The 21,645-nt window shown below is 43.1% G+C and overlaps 1 protein-coding gene across 1 annotated transcript; it reads right to left on the bottom strand.

Annotated features, from left to right (window-relative positions):
* Positions 1 to 955: 955 nt before the first annotated feature.
* FKBP9 (FKBP prolyl isomerase 9) lies at positions 956 to 19,641 on the bottom strand. Its single transcript, XM_009464421.2, has 10 exons — positions 19,355 to 19,641; positions 15,237 to 15,382; positions 14,442 to 14,631; positions 13,596 to 13,741; positions 12,115 to 12,304; positions 9,660 to 9,805; positions 8,206 to 8,392; positions 6,136 to 6,281; positions 4,418 to 4,581; positions 956 to 2,630 (listed from the first exon to the last, which is right to left on the bottom strand). The coding sequence occupies exons 1-10, from the start codon at positions 19,606 to 19,608 to the stop codon at positions 2,448 to 2,450; spliced, it is 1,752 nt and encodes a 583-aa protein (XP_009462696.2). The 5' UTR covers positions 19,609 to 19,641; the 3' UTR covers positions 956 to 2,447.
* Positions 19,642 to 21,645: the final 2,004 nt, after the last annotated feature.

The following is a 21,645-nucleotide window of genomic DNA, read 5'->3' as shown; positions in this document are numbered from 1 at the left end:
CCTCCTGGGAACCACCTGGAATGATCCTCCATGCAGAAAGACCTATTCACTAAGATTTTCCTCACACAAAACAACCCTGGATATGCCGAAGAGACACTTGGGTTTCAGGGGCCTGTGTGAGAACAGAGTAAGGAGTTGTTTCCACCCCGAGGCCTGCTTCTGGCAGCGCTCAATCACAACTTGCTTCCTGCTCCGTATCCCAGCTCCGTAAGCGTGCAGAAGCAATGCATTTCAACCGCAGCAACAAGCGAGCAGTCTGCTTCCAGATAAAAGAAAGGGGAAACCTTTGTGCAAGTCTTCTGAGAAAGCTGCTTTCACAAGATGGCGACGCTTCTAAGGAGCCATTCAGGTCATAAACATTTGGATTGCAAGTGCTAGCCACTGATATCCATAGTATTTACATCTGCTGTAAAGGGCCGGTATTTACATCAACCCAAACCAGACCAGACTTCCATTTTACATGCAATATATGTGGGTTTTGAGCTACAGCTGAAGTGAAAACTTCAAACCTCAAACACAAAGCCCAGTGAGTTTGCTTTTGCTAGCCTAGGGAATGAAATGTTTCTTAGGTAAGACAATTTTGTTCAACGAGAGACTTGGAGCCCCCAGCTGAGAGAACCATCGCCCTCCCAACTGTCCCAGCTGACGGCAATGTGGGATGGGCAATTTAGGGAGCTCCTCCTAAAGCCAAACAATGACTTTGCTTCACCTGTCTGAAGTATGAAAAAAAATCTTTTATTGTGGTTTATTATTTTAAATCATTTTGAATCAAATAGTCTCAGCTTAAAATATTTTTTCTGAAGATCACAGCAATATTGAACAGACTCAGGATAAGCCTGCTGTGTGCAAGAGAAGAGTGCTGCACGAAGGGTATTTGCTTCGACTCAAGCTCCCAGCCCATCAAGAGAAGAAAAAAAGAAAGAGAAAGAGAAAAAAAAAAAAGAAACTTTAGCAGTAATAGTTGATCAACATTTTATTTAACAAAAAAATCAGTTATCCAACATTTAATGGTATCAAACTCAAAAAAAAAATATTCCACTGCACCTCCTGTAACAACAGTATTAAAAACCAATACAAAATGTTTTCGTCCAATTGAAACACCAGGTTTTAAAAAGACCATCTCAGGGAGCTTACAACCCACATGTACAGATCAAGAAAAGCAAGAAACTAGACACAAAGCATATAATGGAAACACAACTCCCTTTCTACTCGTCTTTGACAGTGTCACACTATACAGTTGTGCTCTTTACATGTAGTGTACTGAGCGGGGGGATCATATGGCCTTCCAGAAAAATATCTCTGCTTAGTGTATTTTCTGTTAAACAGCTTGCCACATTTATAGATGTAACGGGTGACTGTCTCGAGAGTTCACATAATCTAAACAGCACTCCCTGGGCCAATTTTGTATTGAGGGATAGGCCAGGCCATTTGCAGGCATAAACAGATGGGTCTGTTTCTTGATTCTGTCACTGTCTTTTTGTTTGTTCGCCACGCCAGACCGCTCTGCTGCATAAGCTCTAAGTGCTTGCTCCGTAGCCTAACAATTCCCAAAATAGGAGGCAGAAGCCCAACACAAAATCAATTGTATCCCATATTTATGACAGTATTTGGACCCCATAATACTAATATTTAAAGTCTAACAAAACTATAAATAAGGTTGCAACTAGAAACGTTTGGGAATCACTGATCAGAACACTGTTTCAACAGGCCAGCAAGAAGAGTCGAGGTCATTAATTAAATACAATACAGCTGGTAGCAAACTTTTATTTCGTAAGGTAAAAACCCAACACGCACACAGTTACAATTCTAGGCCTGTTTAATTTAATTCACAGCTTATGGAAATTTTGCAATGGCATAGCTATCATTTGCATGTTCTGCAATTTGCAAATCGGAGTTCTTGCTGGCAAATATTCCTCTGAGTTTGTTTAGTTACTGCACAGAGTGCTCATGCCTTCTGAAAGGAACCGGGCTCAATGTCTGACAATTTTTACAGGTTATTTTCATGGGGAATGTTTTCTGGTTTGTTCTCCTGCAGAAATATTTTGGATACAGAAGGTTTTTTAAAACTCTCTCAAAAAAAAGCACTCGGTAAGTTTGCTCCCGACCATCCATCCATCCATCCATCCAAGTGACTGCGTATTGTTCAATGACGACTTCTAATCTTTAGCATAAAAACAGACCACGTGGTTCACGACACCACGTATGGCAGTACGCTCTTTATCCGTTTATACATCCTATCTTGAGGCACTTAACACTTCTTTCAAATATACCTAACAGTTCCAACTGAAAATCTCTTCCTATTTTAACAGCCTACCAGCACACAGGCACAGGCAGACACAGGCTAACTAGCTGAGCGCTAACCTTTCAGAAACATGCTTGCCGAAACCTTTTCCAGTACACGTGTTCGAACAGTAGGTCAGCTCAGGACTCTTCTTTTTTCCCTAGCTTTACAGTTCATCGTGTTCCTCTTTGGCCTCCTGGTCTTTCAACTTGAATTCTTCAGGAGTAACTTTACCATTTCCATCCCGGTCTTGATTGGTGAACATATTTTTAACAATCTTTTCAAAATCAAAACCAGGAGCCAGTTTTCCTTTGCCAGAATCGACCTGAGCTTGAATGTACTCTGAAAACTAGGTGGAGGGAAAGGAGGAGAAAGCAGCTCACCATGAAACAGACATTTAAAACTGAAGAGGTATTTACAAAAGTAGTATTTATTTGTTTCAACTATTTAGCATTTTACTACTTATTAAGTACATATGTACATAAATGTACACTGTTACAACCTAAATTGGACTAACTGGAGCAGACACGTGAAGTTACATCTCTCTTTCTGGAGCTCAACAGGAATTTCCTCACTTATTCCAGTGGGTCCTGGGCCCACAAGAAGAAAAGTTCTTTTTCATGATTTAGGGGGAAGATGAGTTGAACAGAGAATGACATAGGAACAGATCTATATGGAGGGAGGGGGTTTTAATTCCACATGCTGATACAAGCAGGTCACCCTGTAAAATAGATGTCTACCTGCATCTTACAAAAAACAACACACAAGAAAAAAGAATGAAACACAGAAATGAGACTTTTAAGTATCAGGATACCATGAGATTTGTTAAAGTAGCTTCAGGCATTACGCCTTCCACTTGACTCCCATGACTTTGGTGGGGGAAAGGGGAAGAAGGATGAAAAGGTTGCAAGGTTACAAAGTTAGTTTTCCCTGAAAATCCTTTTCCTGATACGTATGATGGATTTCTTCAACGTGATTAGACAACATCTGACAGAAGTCATACTGCTAGCGTGCCAAAACCAGAAAATCCACAATCAAACACAACTTTTCTAATTACTGTTATCTCTGGCGCTACCTGTTGAACAAGCTTCAGCAGTGAGAGCTATTTCTGACATTCATTTTCACCTTTTAGGCCAAGCACCCTCCTGTGTCTCCTTGGCTTCTCCTTCTCCTCCTTGCTAGGTGACCAGAAGGATGTGAATATCAACAGTCCCATCCCACCTCACTCATGCTCTAGACTGATAAAAGCTCTTTTCTTCTCTGCAAGGGCAGAAGTGGAGGTAAACACAAGAGGGAAGATAGAGAAAGAAGGAAAACAAAGAGGTGGAAGAGAGTGCTAGGAAAGGGGAAAACATGGTTTTGATTTTACCCCATTGGTTGTTAAAATGCTGGAAGGCATCTCGTGCTGTTTCACAGGTCTGCAGCCTGCACCCCGAGAGCTGCAGGCAGCACTGCTCCAACAAGCAAGAACAGAAAACAGAATGATAGAGAAAGGCAACAAAGACGACTGAAGGAGAGAATAAAAAAATAGAACTCCTCAGTTAAGAAAACAATGCAGAGGAAAACCTCACAGAGGTTTATATTAAGAGAGATTGTGTGGCAAAGGCAAGCGGCTTTCAACTAGGGCACCCAATTCTCACACTGCAGATTTTAAAAGCAAGCAAGGGGAAGGACTTGTTCACACAGCGCAGAATTCACCTGTGGAAGGAGCAGCCACAGGCACTGCCAGGCTCCAAAAGCAATTAGACAGTTCCTGGATACACTGCTGCAGGCTCAGCTTTGGCTCAAGAATTCACCATAAACCACCAACTAACAGACACGGTGAAGGCTGACACAGCAAAGGATCGTTGAACACGAACTCTGCCTCTTACCCCTCTGCCCTGAGTATCTGTTGCTGACCAAGGAGACCACAATAGTAAATGGTCTTAAGTAGTATGGCCATTCTTACATTTCCCTTTTCTTTTCAGTTCTAAAGTTAAATAATCATGTTTTAACTAACACACTGCCTTCCTGTGAACTTGACAACAAACACGGTGTGAGAAAAGAGGAGAGAAGAGCCCATTCTTCAACATCCAAGTACCTTGATGATGGTGGTAGAAGAAAACCACTGCAATTGTTTTCATTGTTTCAGCTTACCTCCTCCAAAAGAACCTCTCCATCATGATTCTGGTCTATTTCTTCAAAAAGATTGGGAGAGACTTCACCGTTCCATACAAACATGTACCCTTCAGGCAAGCCAGACACCAGTTCCAGCAGTTCAATGTCGAAAACTAACACAGCACTGCCAGGCACTTCTCCTTCTGTCACAACAAATGGCAAAAAGGGGTACTTATCGTCACTTACACTGGAGAGTAATTTCCTTTTAATCCATAATTAAATTTCTCTTCCTGCTCCAACAGGTTTTCTACTGTGATCCCCAAGCCCCGTGAGCCCAAGCCCACCAAACCTTCCTGTTCACTTCAGCAGAGGTGATGAAAACATAAAGGAAGCTTTCATAATAAAACTGCAGCCATTTTTTTACTTAGAAAGGCAAAACTGCGGGAATTAATCAATTTTCCTTTATCTCGCTAATACACTGTGTATCAAGCTACCACTGACAAACTCAACAGTGTTGCAACAGCTTGGGATGTCACCTCAATGAAACCATGGAAGGAGTTTAATTCATCCTTGAAAAACAAAATCGAGGTCACCTCTAACTTCTGTCCAGTAGCAAACGAGCAATTTCTTCAGATAGACGGGTACATACCAAAACACTAACAATCATGCAATGTTTCAGATCATGTATATCGAATGTAATTTGAATGATGGCAAATACCTATCACAGGTATGTTTATAATGTTTTTTAACACAGCAGATTTTTTTTATTTTATGAGGAAATGTATTTTTTTATATAACTATGCAACTATAGATAATAATATAAAACGTTGCATATTTATAATACTAATTTTTCATTCATAATTTTTGTGGAAGCCAGGTATAAGTGAAAATGCTTCTTTATCTCTTATCATAAATGAATTCTCCATTAAGCTTGACATGTGATGCTTGACAGACAGTCTTTATAAAATACAATCTGGTGTGGAGGTACTCAAAGAACACAGCAACTTATACAACTGCTTCCATATCAATCAGAGTTTGTTGATCTTGGTGATCTCCTGATAGACTTCTTTCCCCCAAGTACTTCAACTCAGAAGACCAGTAACAACCAGACATACTGCAATATGAGAGTTCCTGTCACTTCTACATTGTTCCTTTTAATATCATTTTCCCTGTCATTAAAAATTGATAAGCATCAATGCTCTAAAACAGAGCAAACTGCCTTAAATGTATTATGGTTGAGGTTTCAACAGCACTGGTAACAGTTTCACGTCTTACATTCAGTTTATGCAGCTTCTGAATTTTGAGTTTTCTTTGGATTTGCTAACATATTAGTGCTGAACAGTCCCCTTCAGTTTTGTTTCCTGAATAACATGTCGCATGTCCAAGCATGAGTACCCGATTCCCCACCATGGAGAAGTGTTTACTCCCTCTGCAACACCAGAGCACCTGGAGCTTTCTGTTTTGACAAAGCAACATTACAGGGCGCACGTGTTCCCTTTTGTATTGGGATAGCCTTTATATCGGCCACAGTAACAGTGCGACTTAAAATGCAACACAGACAGTATATTCATTACATTGGGGAATGGGGGGGGTTCTCTAAAATAATGAAATGAAAAAACTCTGAAGAAATCCCATTCAAGCAGCTAAGAGCCACTCACCTTATGTCCTCATGCATAGCAAGTAACAAAACATGCATACTTGTGTTTCAGCTACTCAAGCAGTGCTAAGGGGATTTGCAATAGGTTTCACTCGCTTACCAACTCCATCTTCTCCATAACCAAGATGAGGTGGAATAACGACTGTTCGTCGTTCCCCGACACACATGTCTTGAAGGCCCATGTCCATCCCCACGACCACCTGTCCAGACCCCAGAACTATGTTGTAGGTCTTGCCAAGGCTGTGTCTGGAGGGGGGGCGGGGGTGGGGGAGAAAAACAAAACCAAAAAAACCTTCAACATACAATAGAGCATTTCTGTTGTTCAATATTACCACAGAAACAGCAGTTCCTGGTTAGTGTCCTGTCATTGCCAAAAAATTACCAAGCGTTTACCTGAAGTTGTTCTCAAGGTAGCAAGTTACAGCCAACTCCAAGCAGAAGTGTCCCTACTGTTGACAAGTCCTCTGGTACTAAAATTATAGGCTTCTTGAATGAAATCCAATTAAAATCATTAATCCTGCCAATTAAACCCCCAAAGTATTTTATCTCGAAATAAGGGCTTTTGCCTTTCAAATATTTTTAACTAAAAAAGTTGGATTTTTTTAGCAGATGTAAAAAATCCAGATGTACATTTGCCCCAGAACTACCAACCTCTAGGGAGCTGGGTGCATTCACATGGATCAGCCATCCTTTTAATGAAATCAGTCACTCTAATGTACTAGTCACTTAACCAAGACAGCTTGGCAGTGTACTACTACTACTGCTATTTAACCACATTATATTTTGAATCACACCTTGCTGCTGGTGGCTCATTTCTAAAATCAGAAATTAGCACGAGTTAAAACCCCCAGAGGTTAAACATGTATTGTGCTTCTGAAAGCGGAGCATGCAGTGTTAAGACTTTCTACTCTCTCTGTGTCGCAACAGCAGGACCCTTTCTTCTGTCAGTCTTCTTTCTTTGGTTATTTGGCTTGGCTGTACCACTGCAGGACACGCTTGTACAACAGTGTATTATTTGGAAAGAAAACAATTTAGTGGCTGGGAGGTCAGCCTTAAAATTAGGAGCACAAGATTTATGATCTTTGATTCTCTATAAACTGCTTTGAGTAAGACTGTCTTGACATCCCTTGGTTCCTGCTACAAAATGGGAATTGAGCATTCCTGCCATATAAAAGGTGTTTTGAAGCTGAACACGTTACTTGCACACATACCGCATCACATCATGTGCTTCAATGTAGGCCAGCTTCTCAGCTCTGCAAGCTATTGTGTACACTGTGAAAACTATGAGCTGCTTCCTATGTTAATTAGAACATCTTTAAAAATAGCTTTTCCCTACTTCCCTTCCAAAAATAAAATATTATTTAGATGACTTGCGCTATCCAAAAGCGGAAGCCAGAAAAAAAGCTAGCAGAAGTATTCTTGTAGCTGCAGCAAAGAGTGCTATGGGATTACTTCAGGCCTATATGAGACAGACTGGAGCAATCTCTGCTTCCCTCATAAACCTACTGTCAACAGGAAGGAGGAAGAGGAACATTATAATCACCGTGATGATCAAGCCCTCGGAGAGTTCCTCCACGCTGGCACTTACTGCAACACTACAATACAGGAAAAGCAGCACCCACGTGTGGTACAGACATGACGGTGACCATTTACTACAAAACACATTTACTATAAAACACCATTTACTACAAATCAAGCTAGCTTTAACAAGACTGCACCGAGTACCTCTACCAGATCTCTCTCAGGAGCACTGAATCAGTGCAGAGTGCAAATCCTACCCAAGAAACTGAATACACTTGGACAGTTCATTCATGCGGAGCCCTGTATCATTCTACTGTGACCGGCCTAGACACCTGAATTAGCCCGTTCAAACAGACTGCCATGCAGACAACCCCTTTCGTCACTCCACCCGAAGTGTTTATGTTCTTCTCCAACGCACTCCTACATCCATTTTGTTCCCAGTTCTCTCATTACGCTATGACAGCTTGTCTTTTTCTTTTCCTCCTCCTATGTATCTTAGGCAGCCAAACGTAAAAAGAAAAACGCATTCTACATAACTACTCAATTTTTCACTTAAAAATTCTTCATCCCCCGCCAGCCTGCTTTGCAGGCAGTTCATTCCGCTTTCACAGCTGCTAGGGACATTTTCTTTATCAGGTGATATACTTACGTCGAGTCTAGCAAAGTACCATCCAGGAGCGAAGCATTATAGTGATACTTCAAGTAATCTCCCTTCTTACTCAGTACGGTGCAGTTGGAAGGTTTGTAGTTAACAGTAATGCTGACCGAATCTGAGGGGTTGTGGAAGTCAACCACGTGGATGTCGAAGACCAGCACTGCAGATCCTGGAATCTTTCCTAAATAGGAAGCAAATGAGGCAAAGAGAGAAAGAAATGGTAGCCAAACAGCCAAACCTGATGACCTGCACCCTGTAGGAATACGTATTCCCACTGTGTCTGTACTGAGTCAGTTTGCTCTTCTTTTTCAGAATTAAAGGATTACATCTCCTCTACACAGAACAGATGCAAGCTGCATCCAAGGTAGGAAAGAGAACCAGTGGAAAAGCACTAAACACGCACTCAGTTCAACAGTGAAGGAAAAAATTTCCATTATTCTGAATTTGAAAATTACGCAGAAATGAAGCAATAACCATGTATATCCTGTGACCATCTCAAATGACTGATTTGTGTTTCACGTACCAATTAATTATTGATCATCAAAATTCTCATAGGACTTCTCATGCTTCAAGGAATGCCATTATGTCTAAAAGGCTACATTTCCTTAAAACGTCCTGATAGCAAGCAACTTCTTCCCCCCCTCCCCGCTTCACAAGATAACATGCAATTGCAATACCAGGGTTGATAGACACATCCAGACCCAGGAGTGGGTTTTGTTGTTAGAGGAGCCTAATTCCCAAATCAACAGCATAGAATTTGCATTCCCAGAAGAGAGGCTTTTCTTATAAATCACTTTTTCCAAATAACATCCCAGGAGGTACCTTTTGAAACACCAGCCATAGAAGTGTGATTGGCTAGAAGGCTTATCACATTCAACCTCTCACAGCAATCTTTTTAGGTAGTAATGAGTTTTCCCAAAGGAATCTTAACTGTGTGTTATACAGACACAGACACTTTGCTGTTACATGCATCCACCGTTTACAGAGGCAGCTTAGGAGTCCACAAAACCTGTGGCTGGGGAAGGAACAGGGAAGAAAACGTAACACGATGAATGCCTTTAGCATACAGAGCTTGTTAAGACACACAGGAAGGAAGATCTCATGCTGCAGAGCTCCTGGCATCCAAGTACCAGTCTGCCTGAAACAGTGATTATCCAAATGAATTCAGGTTACCAAGTACCAATGTGCCTGAAACACTAATTGTCCAAACAATTTCAGGTCACCAATTACATGTGAGATTGTTCTGCATTCTTATTGTCCTGCCTATTTAGGTAATTAAAATAATTTTGCAAATTCTAGGTGTAATCCTGTCAGTTGCAAGCCTGCAAAATAATGAACCAATTCATAAGCCTTTCAAATGCCCAAACAATGGAACTACAGGCAGATGCACTAAACAATAAAGGAAACATCATTAATAATGTAAGACTTGAATGAGAAGTCAAGCTCACCTCTTCCTTCTTCTCCATATCCAAGATGAGGGGGGATTATTATTCTTCTTCTTTCACCAGTGCACACACCTAGCAAACCTTCATCCATCCCAGCAATCACATAACCTTTCCCAACATAGGTGTCATATGTACGGTTTCGTGAATAGCTATGGAAAATATTTGCATCTTAGCAGTGTCAGGTGTACTCAAGAAAACACAGAATCTTGCAATGGGTCTGCAACACAATTCTTAAACCAGCTAAGGTCAAAGACACAGTCATTAACTAGCACCAGAGAGGCACAATGCAATCACCATGTTCATGACTCTAGGCCACCAAGTTTCATCAGTCAGTGATGCACGCGTCATTTATTAACCAGTACTGGGACCCTGGCTAGGGAACAGCTTATTTGCAAATGCATTTCTACTATACCTTCAAGGAAAATCTCACCTATTTATGTATTTTAGACTAAACAGAAAACATGTTTTGATAAGTAACTGAAAAAAATCAGTTTTCTCCTTTAAATTTTCCTCTCCCCCAATTCTACTTTAGTAAGTGCTTATCAACTAGATATAGTTTACATTCATTTTCATAAGACACCCTTCAGACTATCTCATTTTGCAACCACAGCTATGTAGTTCAACTACTACAAGCAGGAGGTGGGATAAATAGCTTCTCCTGGGATGCACAGCATTAAAATGAGTCATGACAACACAACAGTACCAATACTATCCTTCCCTTCCAAACTATGCCAATCACTTTTACGTAGGTGGAAGGATCTGCTTCAACACCTAATGACAGACTAAAACAAGCCTACGGCAACAAATGATGTTTATTACAAGGATGTGTCTGTCTTCTGGCTTTCTTCAAGGCATACTACATGAAGGCATAACCCAAGGAAGGGAAGGCAGAAAGGTTTTAATTCATCTTTACGAGGCAAGTCTGGGAAAGAGGAAGACCAATACAGATGCTGATGTAACTCAGAGGTTTATTCAACTGCTTTAAGTCCAGACAGCCCTGGCTGAGCTGCCCAGGGGCAGTTCTGCAGCTGAATATTGCAGAGGAAAAAAATGAAGGAAAAGATTATTAGAGCTCTCGACTCCAGCCATTCACAGTGCTTTCGGTATGCTCCCTGTACTAGTGAGAAATTTGTTCCTGGCCAGCTCCAAGGCTTTCAATAACTAATGTTAGCTGCTCTATTTCTTCATAGATACTTGTTAGATATTGGCCTTTCTTGTAAATTCTGCGGGAAGCCAGGATACAATGCTCTAACAAATAAGCCCTCTAACAACTGTCAGCACTTTAGAATGTTGTAGAGGCTGCTGTCTACAGAGCACTTATTACTATTTATTGACAACAATGCTAATATAAATACTACAGCCATTTTCAAAATTTGTTTAATTACTACAGACAATACTCATTTACATCTCAAAAAAGAGAGATTCTGGGCAGGTGCACTGTGGATAAGCTTAAAGTTGTTAGCTTACAAGTTTTCATAAGCTGTAAATTAAGGTCTACAGTGATGGCTGTTGATGCAGGTCTCCTGCTTTCTATCCTCCCACCAAGCTGGGCAGCTGAATGGGGAGGTCACTGTTGATTCTGAACCTTACCGCACCTCAATTCAATTACATGAGCTACAATTCCCTCACTCCTCCTCACGGGAAGTAGCACGCATGGCATACTACTCAGCTAATGTTTGCAAACTGATCCTGATCTTCAGCTGGCAGCAGCTGTAGAAGTATGAAGAAATTTTTCTTTAGTTTATTTTGTAAAACATTTTACAGTGGCTCATTTTCAAGTCTTTTTAGCTACTTGTGCCAGCTGTTCTGAAAGCTGGAGTGGGGAAGTAAAGTACTGCTCGTTAAAGAGCAAACAAAAGTGACAGGAAGCTACAAGGGTATTATTCATCATAGAATTCTGTACATGAGCCTCATACGCCCAGAGAGCGTTGAATCTGAAGTGACAGTAATCCCTCTTCCTTTATCACAGAAACCCCATCACTGAATTCAGTCTTGAAAGACATTAGCCTTCAAAATGCAAACAGCTTTCCAGTACAAAGGGAACAGCTGTCCTGAGATTAACCTCGAACTAGCCACTAGCTCACTGACTCACAATTCTCAGGACATAAAATGGGAATCGTATTTATTTTCTCGCTCTTCAGGAGTATTACCTATTTGGCAGATAAACTCTAGAGGGCAGAGAGTCTTCAGGCATGCGTGTCTAAAGCACACATAGCTTTACCAGGTGGATCACCACCCCTAGGTGGCATCTGTGACACTGTCATAATACAAAATAGGTCCCTGTCTGCCTTCCTATACTAAAAAGGTTTCTATGAGTTTTTTAAGAAGAGAAGACTCCAAGTCCACTCACAAAATTCAAAAAGGAAGGAAAAGCAAAGAATTGTATTTGGGTATATTATGTACAAGACAGACGAGCCAAACTGGAAATGGGATCTGTAGGGCTGAACGGTGCGGTTACCTGGAATCAAACAATGTGCCATCCAAAAGTGTGCCGTTGTAATGGTATCGGAGAAAGTCTCCTGTCTGGCTTCTCCGCTCGCAAGATTCAGGCACATGCTGGTTCTCAATAGTAATACCATCTTTGGGGTTATGGAGATCTAGCAAAACCACATCAAAGACCAGAGAAGCTTGGCCAGGGATCTCCTTACCTACAAAAGTGGCAGAGCAGAAAATTGGTAAGAGCGAGCTGATGTTCTAGAATGAGCTTAACCATGTTTGTTGAAGAAAAGTAACCTACTGCCAAATATCAGGCACCTCCCCTCCCATAATAAACTAGCGTAATCTGCTTGTAGTCAGTCATTTTTTGTTTCAGGTGTGCGTTTGTCACTTAGTTCTCCAACTCAATTATTTCATTCTGTTCCTATTGTGATGGCACTGCCTCACCAAAAACAACAGCCTCTTCAGCAACATCCGCCTTAGTCAATATACACCAGCTCCATCTGAGCTGCATGGTTGAGTCTACCAGTATTTCCAACACGCTTCATGAAACTGCATAAAATAACCATCAGAATACAAATTCAGTACATCTGCTCTTCCCATCCTATTAATATCAAACAGGAGACCACACGAGGGAAGTTGAAGAAGGGTAAATTGAGAATCTCAGTGAAAAAGTACCTTTCCATCAATACACAAATTATAGTATGGGTTGCTTTGACTGAGAACCATTGAGCTCAAGATCTTGGCAAAATTTTAAAACATAACACCACAAAGTTTTGTTATCCATGGAGATGGCCACCACCGTTAATGGTAATGAAGCCAGGGAAGGGGTACATTTGAAATCTTGTATACCACAGACACATTCTTAAACATTAGAGCAGAGAAAGGATTTAAGGAAGCATCCCAAACTATACCTAACTGCCCCCTCATTTAACATGGGGACCTCTATGTAGGACTTGCAGGCTGCATACACTCTCATAGGACAATTAATCCATCTTGTAGTTATTACTAGGGCATTGGTTGCAAAAAAAGAACAAAACTGCAACTAAAAATACATTTTTCTTTTTTCAAAAGTTTTCTGCTCTCTGTGGCAGTCATTGAAACAATTATGCAGTCATCCGACTTTCAGTTTTCAGAGCCACTAGATATTAATCACAGGTTATATTCTCTGAATGAAATGAAATTTCAGTATATAAAGATTACAATTGCATCAACAATATGTCTGTTAAGCAACCCACTGGTTAAATTTAGAAAAAAATCTTTTACTTTCTAATCAGTCCAATCCTGTACATAATACATTTTGAACCTCTCTTTCCATCACTTTGTTCCATCTGTCTGAAATGGGTAATAATTTCATAAATTATGAAATACACCATAAATTTAAAATACACAAAGTACAAGTGTACTTTGCCCATAAATTTAAAATACACAAAGTACAAGTTTGTTCTAAAATACGGAGGACTTGGATTAAAAAAAAAAAAAAAAAAAAAGAATAACTTTTACCATCTCCTTCTTCTCCATATGCCAGGAAAGGTGGTATTGTGATAATGCGCTTCTCTCCTACGCACATTCCCAAGAGACCCTGGTCCATACCAGGAATTAGCCATCCAATTCCCACATAAGTATCATAAGTTCGCATCCGATTATGGCTAAAAAGGAAAAAAAACCAAAAAAAAAAACCACAACCAAACGTCAGACAGCCACAGGAAAGACTGATATTAATCTTCAAAAGCCACACTCTACGCACAATATAACTCGCAACTTGCTGCTCCAAAAATATTGCTCCTTGATTTACCAAGGGCTGGCTAGGTAGTGTTTTCCAGAGTGCTTAGCTATTTCAGGAACCTAACAGAGGTTTTAAAAAGTAGCTCACAAACATAATAGCAGCTGTTATTAAAGTTCTGTGGAAAATGATGCTTTAGTGAAGTACACATGCTGTAAACTTAAAATCTCAGTATGAAAGTGTTAGTAGCTCAATTTCATCATGAGCTCTGCTCAGGTTATAAAGCTTGTATCTAACTTGAATAGCTATGCTGCAGTGGTTATAAAAACTATTAGCTGACTGCAATAAATAGTGATATAGATACAGGGAATGGAATTTTTAAAAAGAAAGGATCTGTGCTGGTAATGCTCATGCAGAAGTAACGTACTGTTTTATTGGTTTGAGTCAGTACTGATGTCAGTACCCCTGAATAAATTACTGACACTTAAATGACGCTAGCTTTCATTTCTTGTCTTTCTGGGCAATTAGCACTAGTTGTTATACCCGTGAAGGGGGAGGAAGTGATGGTTTAAAGTGACATCAGATACCTATTAAGAGACACAAAGACACACAACCCAGCTGCCTACCTTGAATCAAACAGGGTCCCATCTAAGAACGTTCCATTGTAATGGTATCGTACGAAGTCAGACACCTGGACGGTCCGAGGACACTTCTCAGGTTTGAAGTAAGTCTGAACCTGCACTTCGTCCTCCGAGTTCCAGAGATCGATCAGAAGCACATCAAAATGGAGCACAGCATTGGGGGGTATCACACCAGCTGCAAAACCAAAACAACACAACCTGTTTTACTTCCCTTTTTCTACAGGACATCAGTGAAAAGGGAACCAATCTACGCATTCCCTAAATAAAATCCATGATGTACAACTTACTCCTTTTTGTGCTTATATCCCCCTGTACCCTTGTCACTGTTGCAGCTACATAAGGTGGGGGGGGGAGAGAATCTGGCAACATGAACTGTTATGAAGTATGTCCATCAGGCAAACTGCTCTTGATTTAGCATTTGTAGCCTCTGAGTCTGCAGACCAAAGCTGCTTTTGGCACTGACAAGACTTTGTGCAGCACTGCAATGCCAAAACACAACGACTATTTAACAGCGAGGTAGGTATAAATAAATAGTTAACTTCAGTAGCAAGGTTTGTTTGCTGAAGGTCCTCTACAGCCAACAGCTCTTCCTTCCACACGGAGAGGGAGTTCAGAGAGATTAGCTAGGCCATAAGCTTAACAAACACCCCTGAGCAGGGGAGAACCTCTGTGAAATTCACTACTTGCAATTCCACCCTTCTCTTCTGTGAGCCCATTTTCTATCTGCTCCGCTGAATCGCTTGCACAACCGGCTCTTCCCTGGCCCGGTGCTGCACTTACAGACGCCTTCACTTCCGTAGGCGAGCTTGGGGGGAATTCTCACGAACCGCCGCTCGTTCACGCACATGCCGACCAGAGCTTTGTCCATCCCAGCAATAAGCTGACCTTTTCCCACAAACACGTTGAACGTGGATCCCCTGTCATAGCTAAAGAGGGAGAAGTGAGCAAAAATGTTAGCGGTTCACTTACCCATCATTCCACTATTTTTCTGAGAGTTTAACCGTACCTTATCTCCCCCTTGCCCTGTTAGCATAACTTTATCGCGAGACGGCTGCTAAGGGGCAAATCTAAACGTTTCTGAGACTTCAGCACAGCTCTCCTTCTGGCCACTGCTCACCATCTATCTGAAATGCATCCTAGCAGTATGCGATGTGTACTGCAGGCACCCGAAGCCCCTAACTACAAACGGCTAATTTACACGCTAATACCATCAGCAGCACTGGAAAACTACGGATGAGAAAGAAAAATTAAACAATATTACAAGATATGAAAGGATGGCTGCTCCCACAGTAGGATCTCAGCATACTGATTTTGGTAACACCACAAAAATATTACACGAGATCGATAAGCTTTACGAGGTGAGACTTCACGGCAGGGGATTCTCTGTGGGAGAAGAGGAAAGGGAAGAAGATACTTTTTCGAGTAATGGTTGTGAGGTTTGCCAATTGGTTATTTGTTTTCTCCAACTGGTTACTTAATTTCTTCTCCACATTCCCAGCTCTCGTGTCATTAAGACTTAAATAATCAAAAAGTAGAGACGTGCTTTGAACGGCAACTTTGCCAGATCAAGAATCAAGATAGCTAGCTAAATGATCTTCCGCTGTGATAATACATGAACATTTGAAAGGTAAAAGAAATGATGCTCAAATGATTATGAAGTTTTCCACAGAGAGCAGCAGCCTTACCACAGCAGAACACTTGCATCAGCTTACGTGATTAGTTTTGACTACCTTAAATCCACTCAATGACCCCACTTTGCTGTGCCTGAATTACTGCTGTTATTTAATTTTTTTAGGCAATGTATAAACATGCCGCAGGAAGCATTTCAAAGGCTTCATGCCTATTTTTAAGCTTTTACCGCTTCCATTTCCTCAAATTCCTTTCATAATTTAAAGGACTTTTTTTTTTTTCCAGATAATAGGCAGCACTGGAAAAAATAATTAAAAAAAAAAAAGGCTTGTGCCTCTGTGCCTGCTGAAATATTCTGGAAAGCAGCCAGCAGCTAGATATCGCTAGGGAAATGATGTCAAACTTTCCTTCAAAGACCGTACACATCACTTCCACAACATACTGAGCCTCCCAACAGTCCCAGAGCCTCCAATCCCTCAAATATTTTACTGAGTGATCTCTCTGTTTGCTCCATCTATTTTTTTTTCCCGGCAAACGTTTCCCTTAAAATAGACAACCCTCTATACAGAGCATTCACTTTCAGTTGCACAAATATTCCTACTCCCAGGCAAGGATGGAAAATATTTAAATTAGCTCCTGACAAATTCTATTATCCACACAAAACCATAATTAAGATGTTAAGACTAATAACATAATAGTTTCTAAAAACCCCCAAAAAGCGGTACTTTGCAGCGACTGACAAAGCTTGGCAATACATCTGCAATGGACTGAAAACAGAGGAGCTTTTTTTGCCAAAAATAAACCTACGATTAAGAAAACATTAATGCTAAGCAGAGAACTGACCAAAGTAGTGAACAGACCACGCAGCTTTGCAGGATTGACTTTGCAGGTCCCTTAAAACTAAGCAAAATTAGTTTCTATTAGTGGAATTTACCAAATCAGCAGCAGATGACTAGGCAATTAAATTCAGACTTAAAAATGCAAATCATTTGGTGACCATACCAAAATTTTTGAAATAAAAATGCAAATACTGATCAGGGAAAAAAAAAAAAAAAAAAAGAATAAACAGGCACATTAGTTAATTTACGTGACACAGTCATGATGACTAAGACTCTGTCAACAGCCTGTTAACAAGAAGAGCTGTATTACTGCCTTCTACTTGGAAATACAGAAAAATAATTTTAAACCTCAAGAAGATTTTCAGCAGCTGAAGAGGAAACAAAGTAAAACTGCCCTTAGTTCAACACTCGGGGTATTTTCTAGACCGATTTCACAGTAGTGGTTGACTAAACTGATGCTGGTAAATACTTTCATAAATTAAAAAAAAAAAAACAGGTAGCAACTCTGGCAGGTAGAAAAATGGGCTTTCTAACAGGCTAATGTTAGTATAAATTGACTGAGTATCTTTAACTTGTATGCAGGGAACACTAAAGATTTTACAACAGATACTCTGAAATATTTCTTCCATTAACCTACAGAACATAAAACCCTCCTGGTTTTCCATTGTCTTAACACGACAGACCACTGTCATCAATCTTAAAAAAAGACCACAGTTAGCGAACAACAAAAACGTATGTCAGCATGAGCTGCCACCTAGGAAAAAAACGACAGTCTGAAGAAACCTGACTTTTTGCACCCTTTTGATATGAAGATGGCCATACAAATACCCAAGTTAGATTAGACGATCATCATGTCGCGGTTTAACCGCCAAAACCTGCGCACATCGTTGTTATTTATTTACTGATACGTAGAGAAGCCAAAGAGATAAACGCTGTACGGTTCTGCACAGCCTGTTCCTGCCCCAAATAATTCAGAGACAAATGGCAAGGAACTTGGAATTAAACCAGGGCCAACACCTGGGAAGCCCCTCCAGGTGCCCTGCCTCAGTGCAGAAATTTGCTGGTACAGCTCGGCGTACAAGTAAGCCCCCGTACATATCTGTAGAAATCAGAAACACATTTCCGAACACGCGGCTGGTTTTCCCATTGTCGCATATTTGTAAAATGAGCAGCGAGGATGCCGCCTTTCTTTGTGTGTCCTCACATCTGCACCTAAGGCTTATTTTCCGAGACTGTCAGCTGCCAATGAATTCCCTGTCCTTGCTGTGCTTTTTCACTGAAACTGCACCAACGCCAGCCGAGCCGCCAGCTACCGCATCTCACCCTTTATCCGGAGAAGCGCTGGTGAAGTGGCACTACCGGCGGACTGAAGTACAGTCAGCTCCAGGGGAAAACATGAGCTTCCTTTGAAAGACAGTTATTTCCCTAAGGCTGTAGCTTTTCCTTGAAGCACAAGGAAGATTACCAGGATTACTGAAAATACATTTTGCTGTTTCTTTCAGAGTAATGCTTTGACCAGGGGTAATGAATGAAGCGAGAAAAAACAAACAAGCTGTCAGCAGCATCCCTCACAATCTCCTGATCCCACTGTTAGGCTTCCTGATCCCAAAATAACAGCAGGAAAATGGCCAGACACTTCACTGTACATAGGTCACATTTATTCAAGGGTAACTTATCCAAAAATCTCTATGTAAGCACAGCCTGATAATTCTTGTAGTTCTGGTAAAGATAATGATTCAGAAATGTTTGCGTTCTAGTAGGTTTGAGCCCAGAGAAGACATAGGAAACGGGCAGGAAAGCACTAAATGCTGTGACTGACTGCGATATCGTACGTGCTCCCATTTACCAGGCTAATCGAATATCCTTACAGTCGTCTTGTTTCTTGGAGCAGAAAGCTCCCAATCAGCGCCTTGGAGAAGCCGCTGGAAGAACATTGGTGGGGACCCATCAGGGCAGGTAAGCTGCTGCAAACCGGCCCCCGCCAGCGCGGAGGTCTTGCCCCCCCCAGTCCCCAGCAGTCCCAGCCCTTTGCCCTTTCATGTTTCAAAGGCATCTTCCCATGGGGGCCCGTACACCCCGCGTTCTTGCTCGTACGGCATCGCCCAGCTTGCCAGCAGCCCGCTTAGGACTGGTCACCTCAAAAGGCCTTGCGGGCCACCAAAAGGGCTTGCGGGCCGCGGCAGGTCGCAGCCAGGAGGAGCAGCGGGACCCGAACGGAAGCTCAACCGCAGCCTCCACCCAGCACCAGCACCTCTGAACACCCCCCAAAACACCCTCGTGGGGACAGCACCCCTCGCTCCCCTCCTCTCCCCAAGGAGCACCCTCGCAGGAACCAAACCCCGAGGGGGCTGCGGCTGTAAGCCCGCGGGGGCTGCAACCCCGGGGGCAGGGGGGCCGCAGGCCAAGCCCCGAGGCGGGCGCAAGCCAGACCTGGAGTCGAAGCGGGTGCCGTCGGGGAAGGCGCCGAGGTAGTGGTAGCGCACGAAGTCTCCGGGCCGCACGGCCCGCGGGCAGCTCTCGGGCACGAAGCGCCGCTCGACGCGGACGTCGGCGCCGTCCCAGGGGGGCTCGGCGGCGGGCACCGGCGGCGCCTGGCAGGCCGCCCAGCTCACCAGCAGCCCCGGCAGCAGCAGCAGCGCTCCGCAGCCCGGGCCCCGCCGCCGCACGGCCGCCGGCCCCGCCATGGAGGGCCGCGAACGGGGCAGCCGCGGGGTGCGCCAGGCGGCCCGGGGAGGGAGGGAGGGAGGGATGGAGGCAGGCAGGCAGCCCGCCCGGCCCTCCCGCTCCTCCTCCCGCCGCTGCAAACGTGCAAACGTGGATGAAGCGCTCCCACCCGGGACGGGGGAGGAGCAGCGGCCGCGGCCCCGGGTGTCCGTCCCCCCTCCCCGGGCTGGCGGGGGGCGGCGGTGCGACGTGGCGCTGCCCCCGGGCCGCCCCCGCGGCGCTCCTTCCCGAGCGGGGCTGGGCGGCCCGGCCCCCCGCAGGCCACCGGAGCCCCGCGGTGCTGGGCAGCCCGCGGAGGGGCTCTCAGGGCCGGGCGGTTAACCACCGGGCTCTGCGCCTGGGCGTTTTGTTACTGGGCTTGCACCGGGGCGTGGGCGCTCGGTGCGCGGCTGTGAGTACTTGTAGGTGTAAAATCCCATCGCAAACGGGCGGTTTTAGGCCAAAACTCCAAAGGTGGTACACGTTCGCGTAGGCATCGGCTGCTTGACGCGCGCCAGTGCTGTTGCGGGTATTTGCAATACCCTGTCAGGGAAACTTTGCAAATGACAGAGAAAAAAATGACCTGACGAGCACCCAGTAAGGCACCAGCATCCCAGTCGGCCAGCAATCCCCTTTTCCTCTCTCCTCCAGCTTGTACGCACCAGTGAGGAGGAACTTGGGTTTGTTCTCGGTTATTCCAACCGGTCTCAGTGAAGAAGCATGCAAAAGCTGAGTATCTGCACGTAAAGCATCAAACCCTGAGCAAGATGAAGTTAAATGATACCATATTTTTGAAAAGCATTGAATTTTATGGCAGCAGGTTTGGGGCAACTGGTTGGAAATGCAGGCACACCTAGGAATATAACTTATTGAAGAAACATCAATGGTTAAGATTTTGTTATTGGCAAATTACTAAACAAGCACAACTCGCACTCGGCTGGACTAGTTGCGAAAAGAAACCACTAAAACCAGGGGCAGCTGGTGTGGCGAGAAACGCCTGAGCGTCGCGCTTGGGAAGACCAGAGCTGGCGGGCCCAGCTCCCCGTTCCTTGTGCATCCGCCACCCAGCTCTATCGCCCCGCAACAGGAGGGATGCGGCCAGATCAAATGTTTTTAAAGTGCTTTCAAAAACGCTCTTGTATAATACTGACGTATGGCTAGGAAATGGCTGCTGCTTGATGACCTAACCGGTGAAAAAAGTTAGCAACTCAGGCAGCTATTTAAAGATAACCAGATTTGCGGTTACAAATCACATCCTCCTTCCAATAACAGTCACGCTGCACATTTCAAATCAGCCCTGCAAAGTATCCTTTAAACAAGCCGTGTAAAATTGTCAGTTGCCTAGATTTAAATTGCTTATTTTGATGTTGGTTCACATGGACACGCTTTATTTTCTTAAGGAGAACTCATAGTTCACCGTTGGAGTATGTTGATACAACCAACATAAAGATAAAGCTTACCCTGCATTTGGCACTTCTTTTTGCCAGGCAGTGACACAGTCCTTATTAATAGCCATTTATTTAAGAAGTTCTATGTTTTCAAAACAATTCCTTGGACTCTTAATATTTATTCAGTTTTGTTCTCATTACTCATCACCTCTGTCAATAACAGTTCTCCACTTCTGATGTAATTACCATTGCCTCAAGACTGCTGTGTTACTGGTTTTATTAACTCCTAAAAGAGCCGTGTGTCCGTTCTGTGTTACCAAACCTGCGGGCTTCATGCCTCCGCTCCATTCACCCTGTAGCTGATGCACCCATGTGCCTCTCCGTAAGCATGCGCAGAGCTCAAGATAGCTGTCAGCCAGGGAGGTGCGTTGCTTTCTGTCCTCCTGGTTTTGTTCAGGGAGCACAAAGGCAGCAGAATGCAAAAGCTGTCCAGTATTTTCCTTGGAAATGCCATTTTTAACATTTTGCTGTTTTCTCAAAGTGCACACACAGATACACAGACACACACACACAAATTCTTATTTAGATGCCGGTTTGTTTGAACACTAACCCAGCCTCTCCAGAAGCCTT

This window comes from Nipponia nippon, unplaced genomic scaffold (assembly GCF_047370975.1).
Source record: "Nipponia nippon isolate SJK-2023a ecotype South Korea unplaced genomic scaffold, ASM4737097v1 scaffold_1, whole genome shotgun sequence".
Lineage (NCBI taxonomy): Eukaryota > Metazoa > Chordata > Aves > Pelecaniformes > Threskiornithidae > Nipponia > Nipponia nippon.
Note: the sequence above shows the minus strand (reverse complement) of the source record. Positions and strands in the feature narration are given on the sequence as shown.

Coding starts and splice junctions, on each gene's coding strand:
- FKBP9 (XM_009464421.2), bottom strand. CDS start 19,608: ATGGCGGGGCCGGCGGCCGTGCGGCGGCGGGGCCCGGGCTGCGGAGCG. Junction 14,632..15,236: donor CTACGGAAGTGAAGGCGTCT/GTAAGTGCAGCA, acceptor TTGGTTTTGCAG/CTGGTGTGATACCCCCCAAT. Junction 9,806..12,114: donor GGCACATTGTTTGATTCCAG/GTAACCGCACCG, acceptor TATTTTCCATAG/CTATTCACGAAACCGTACAT.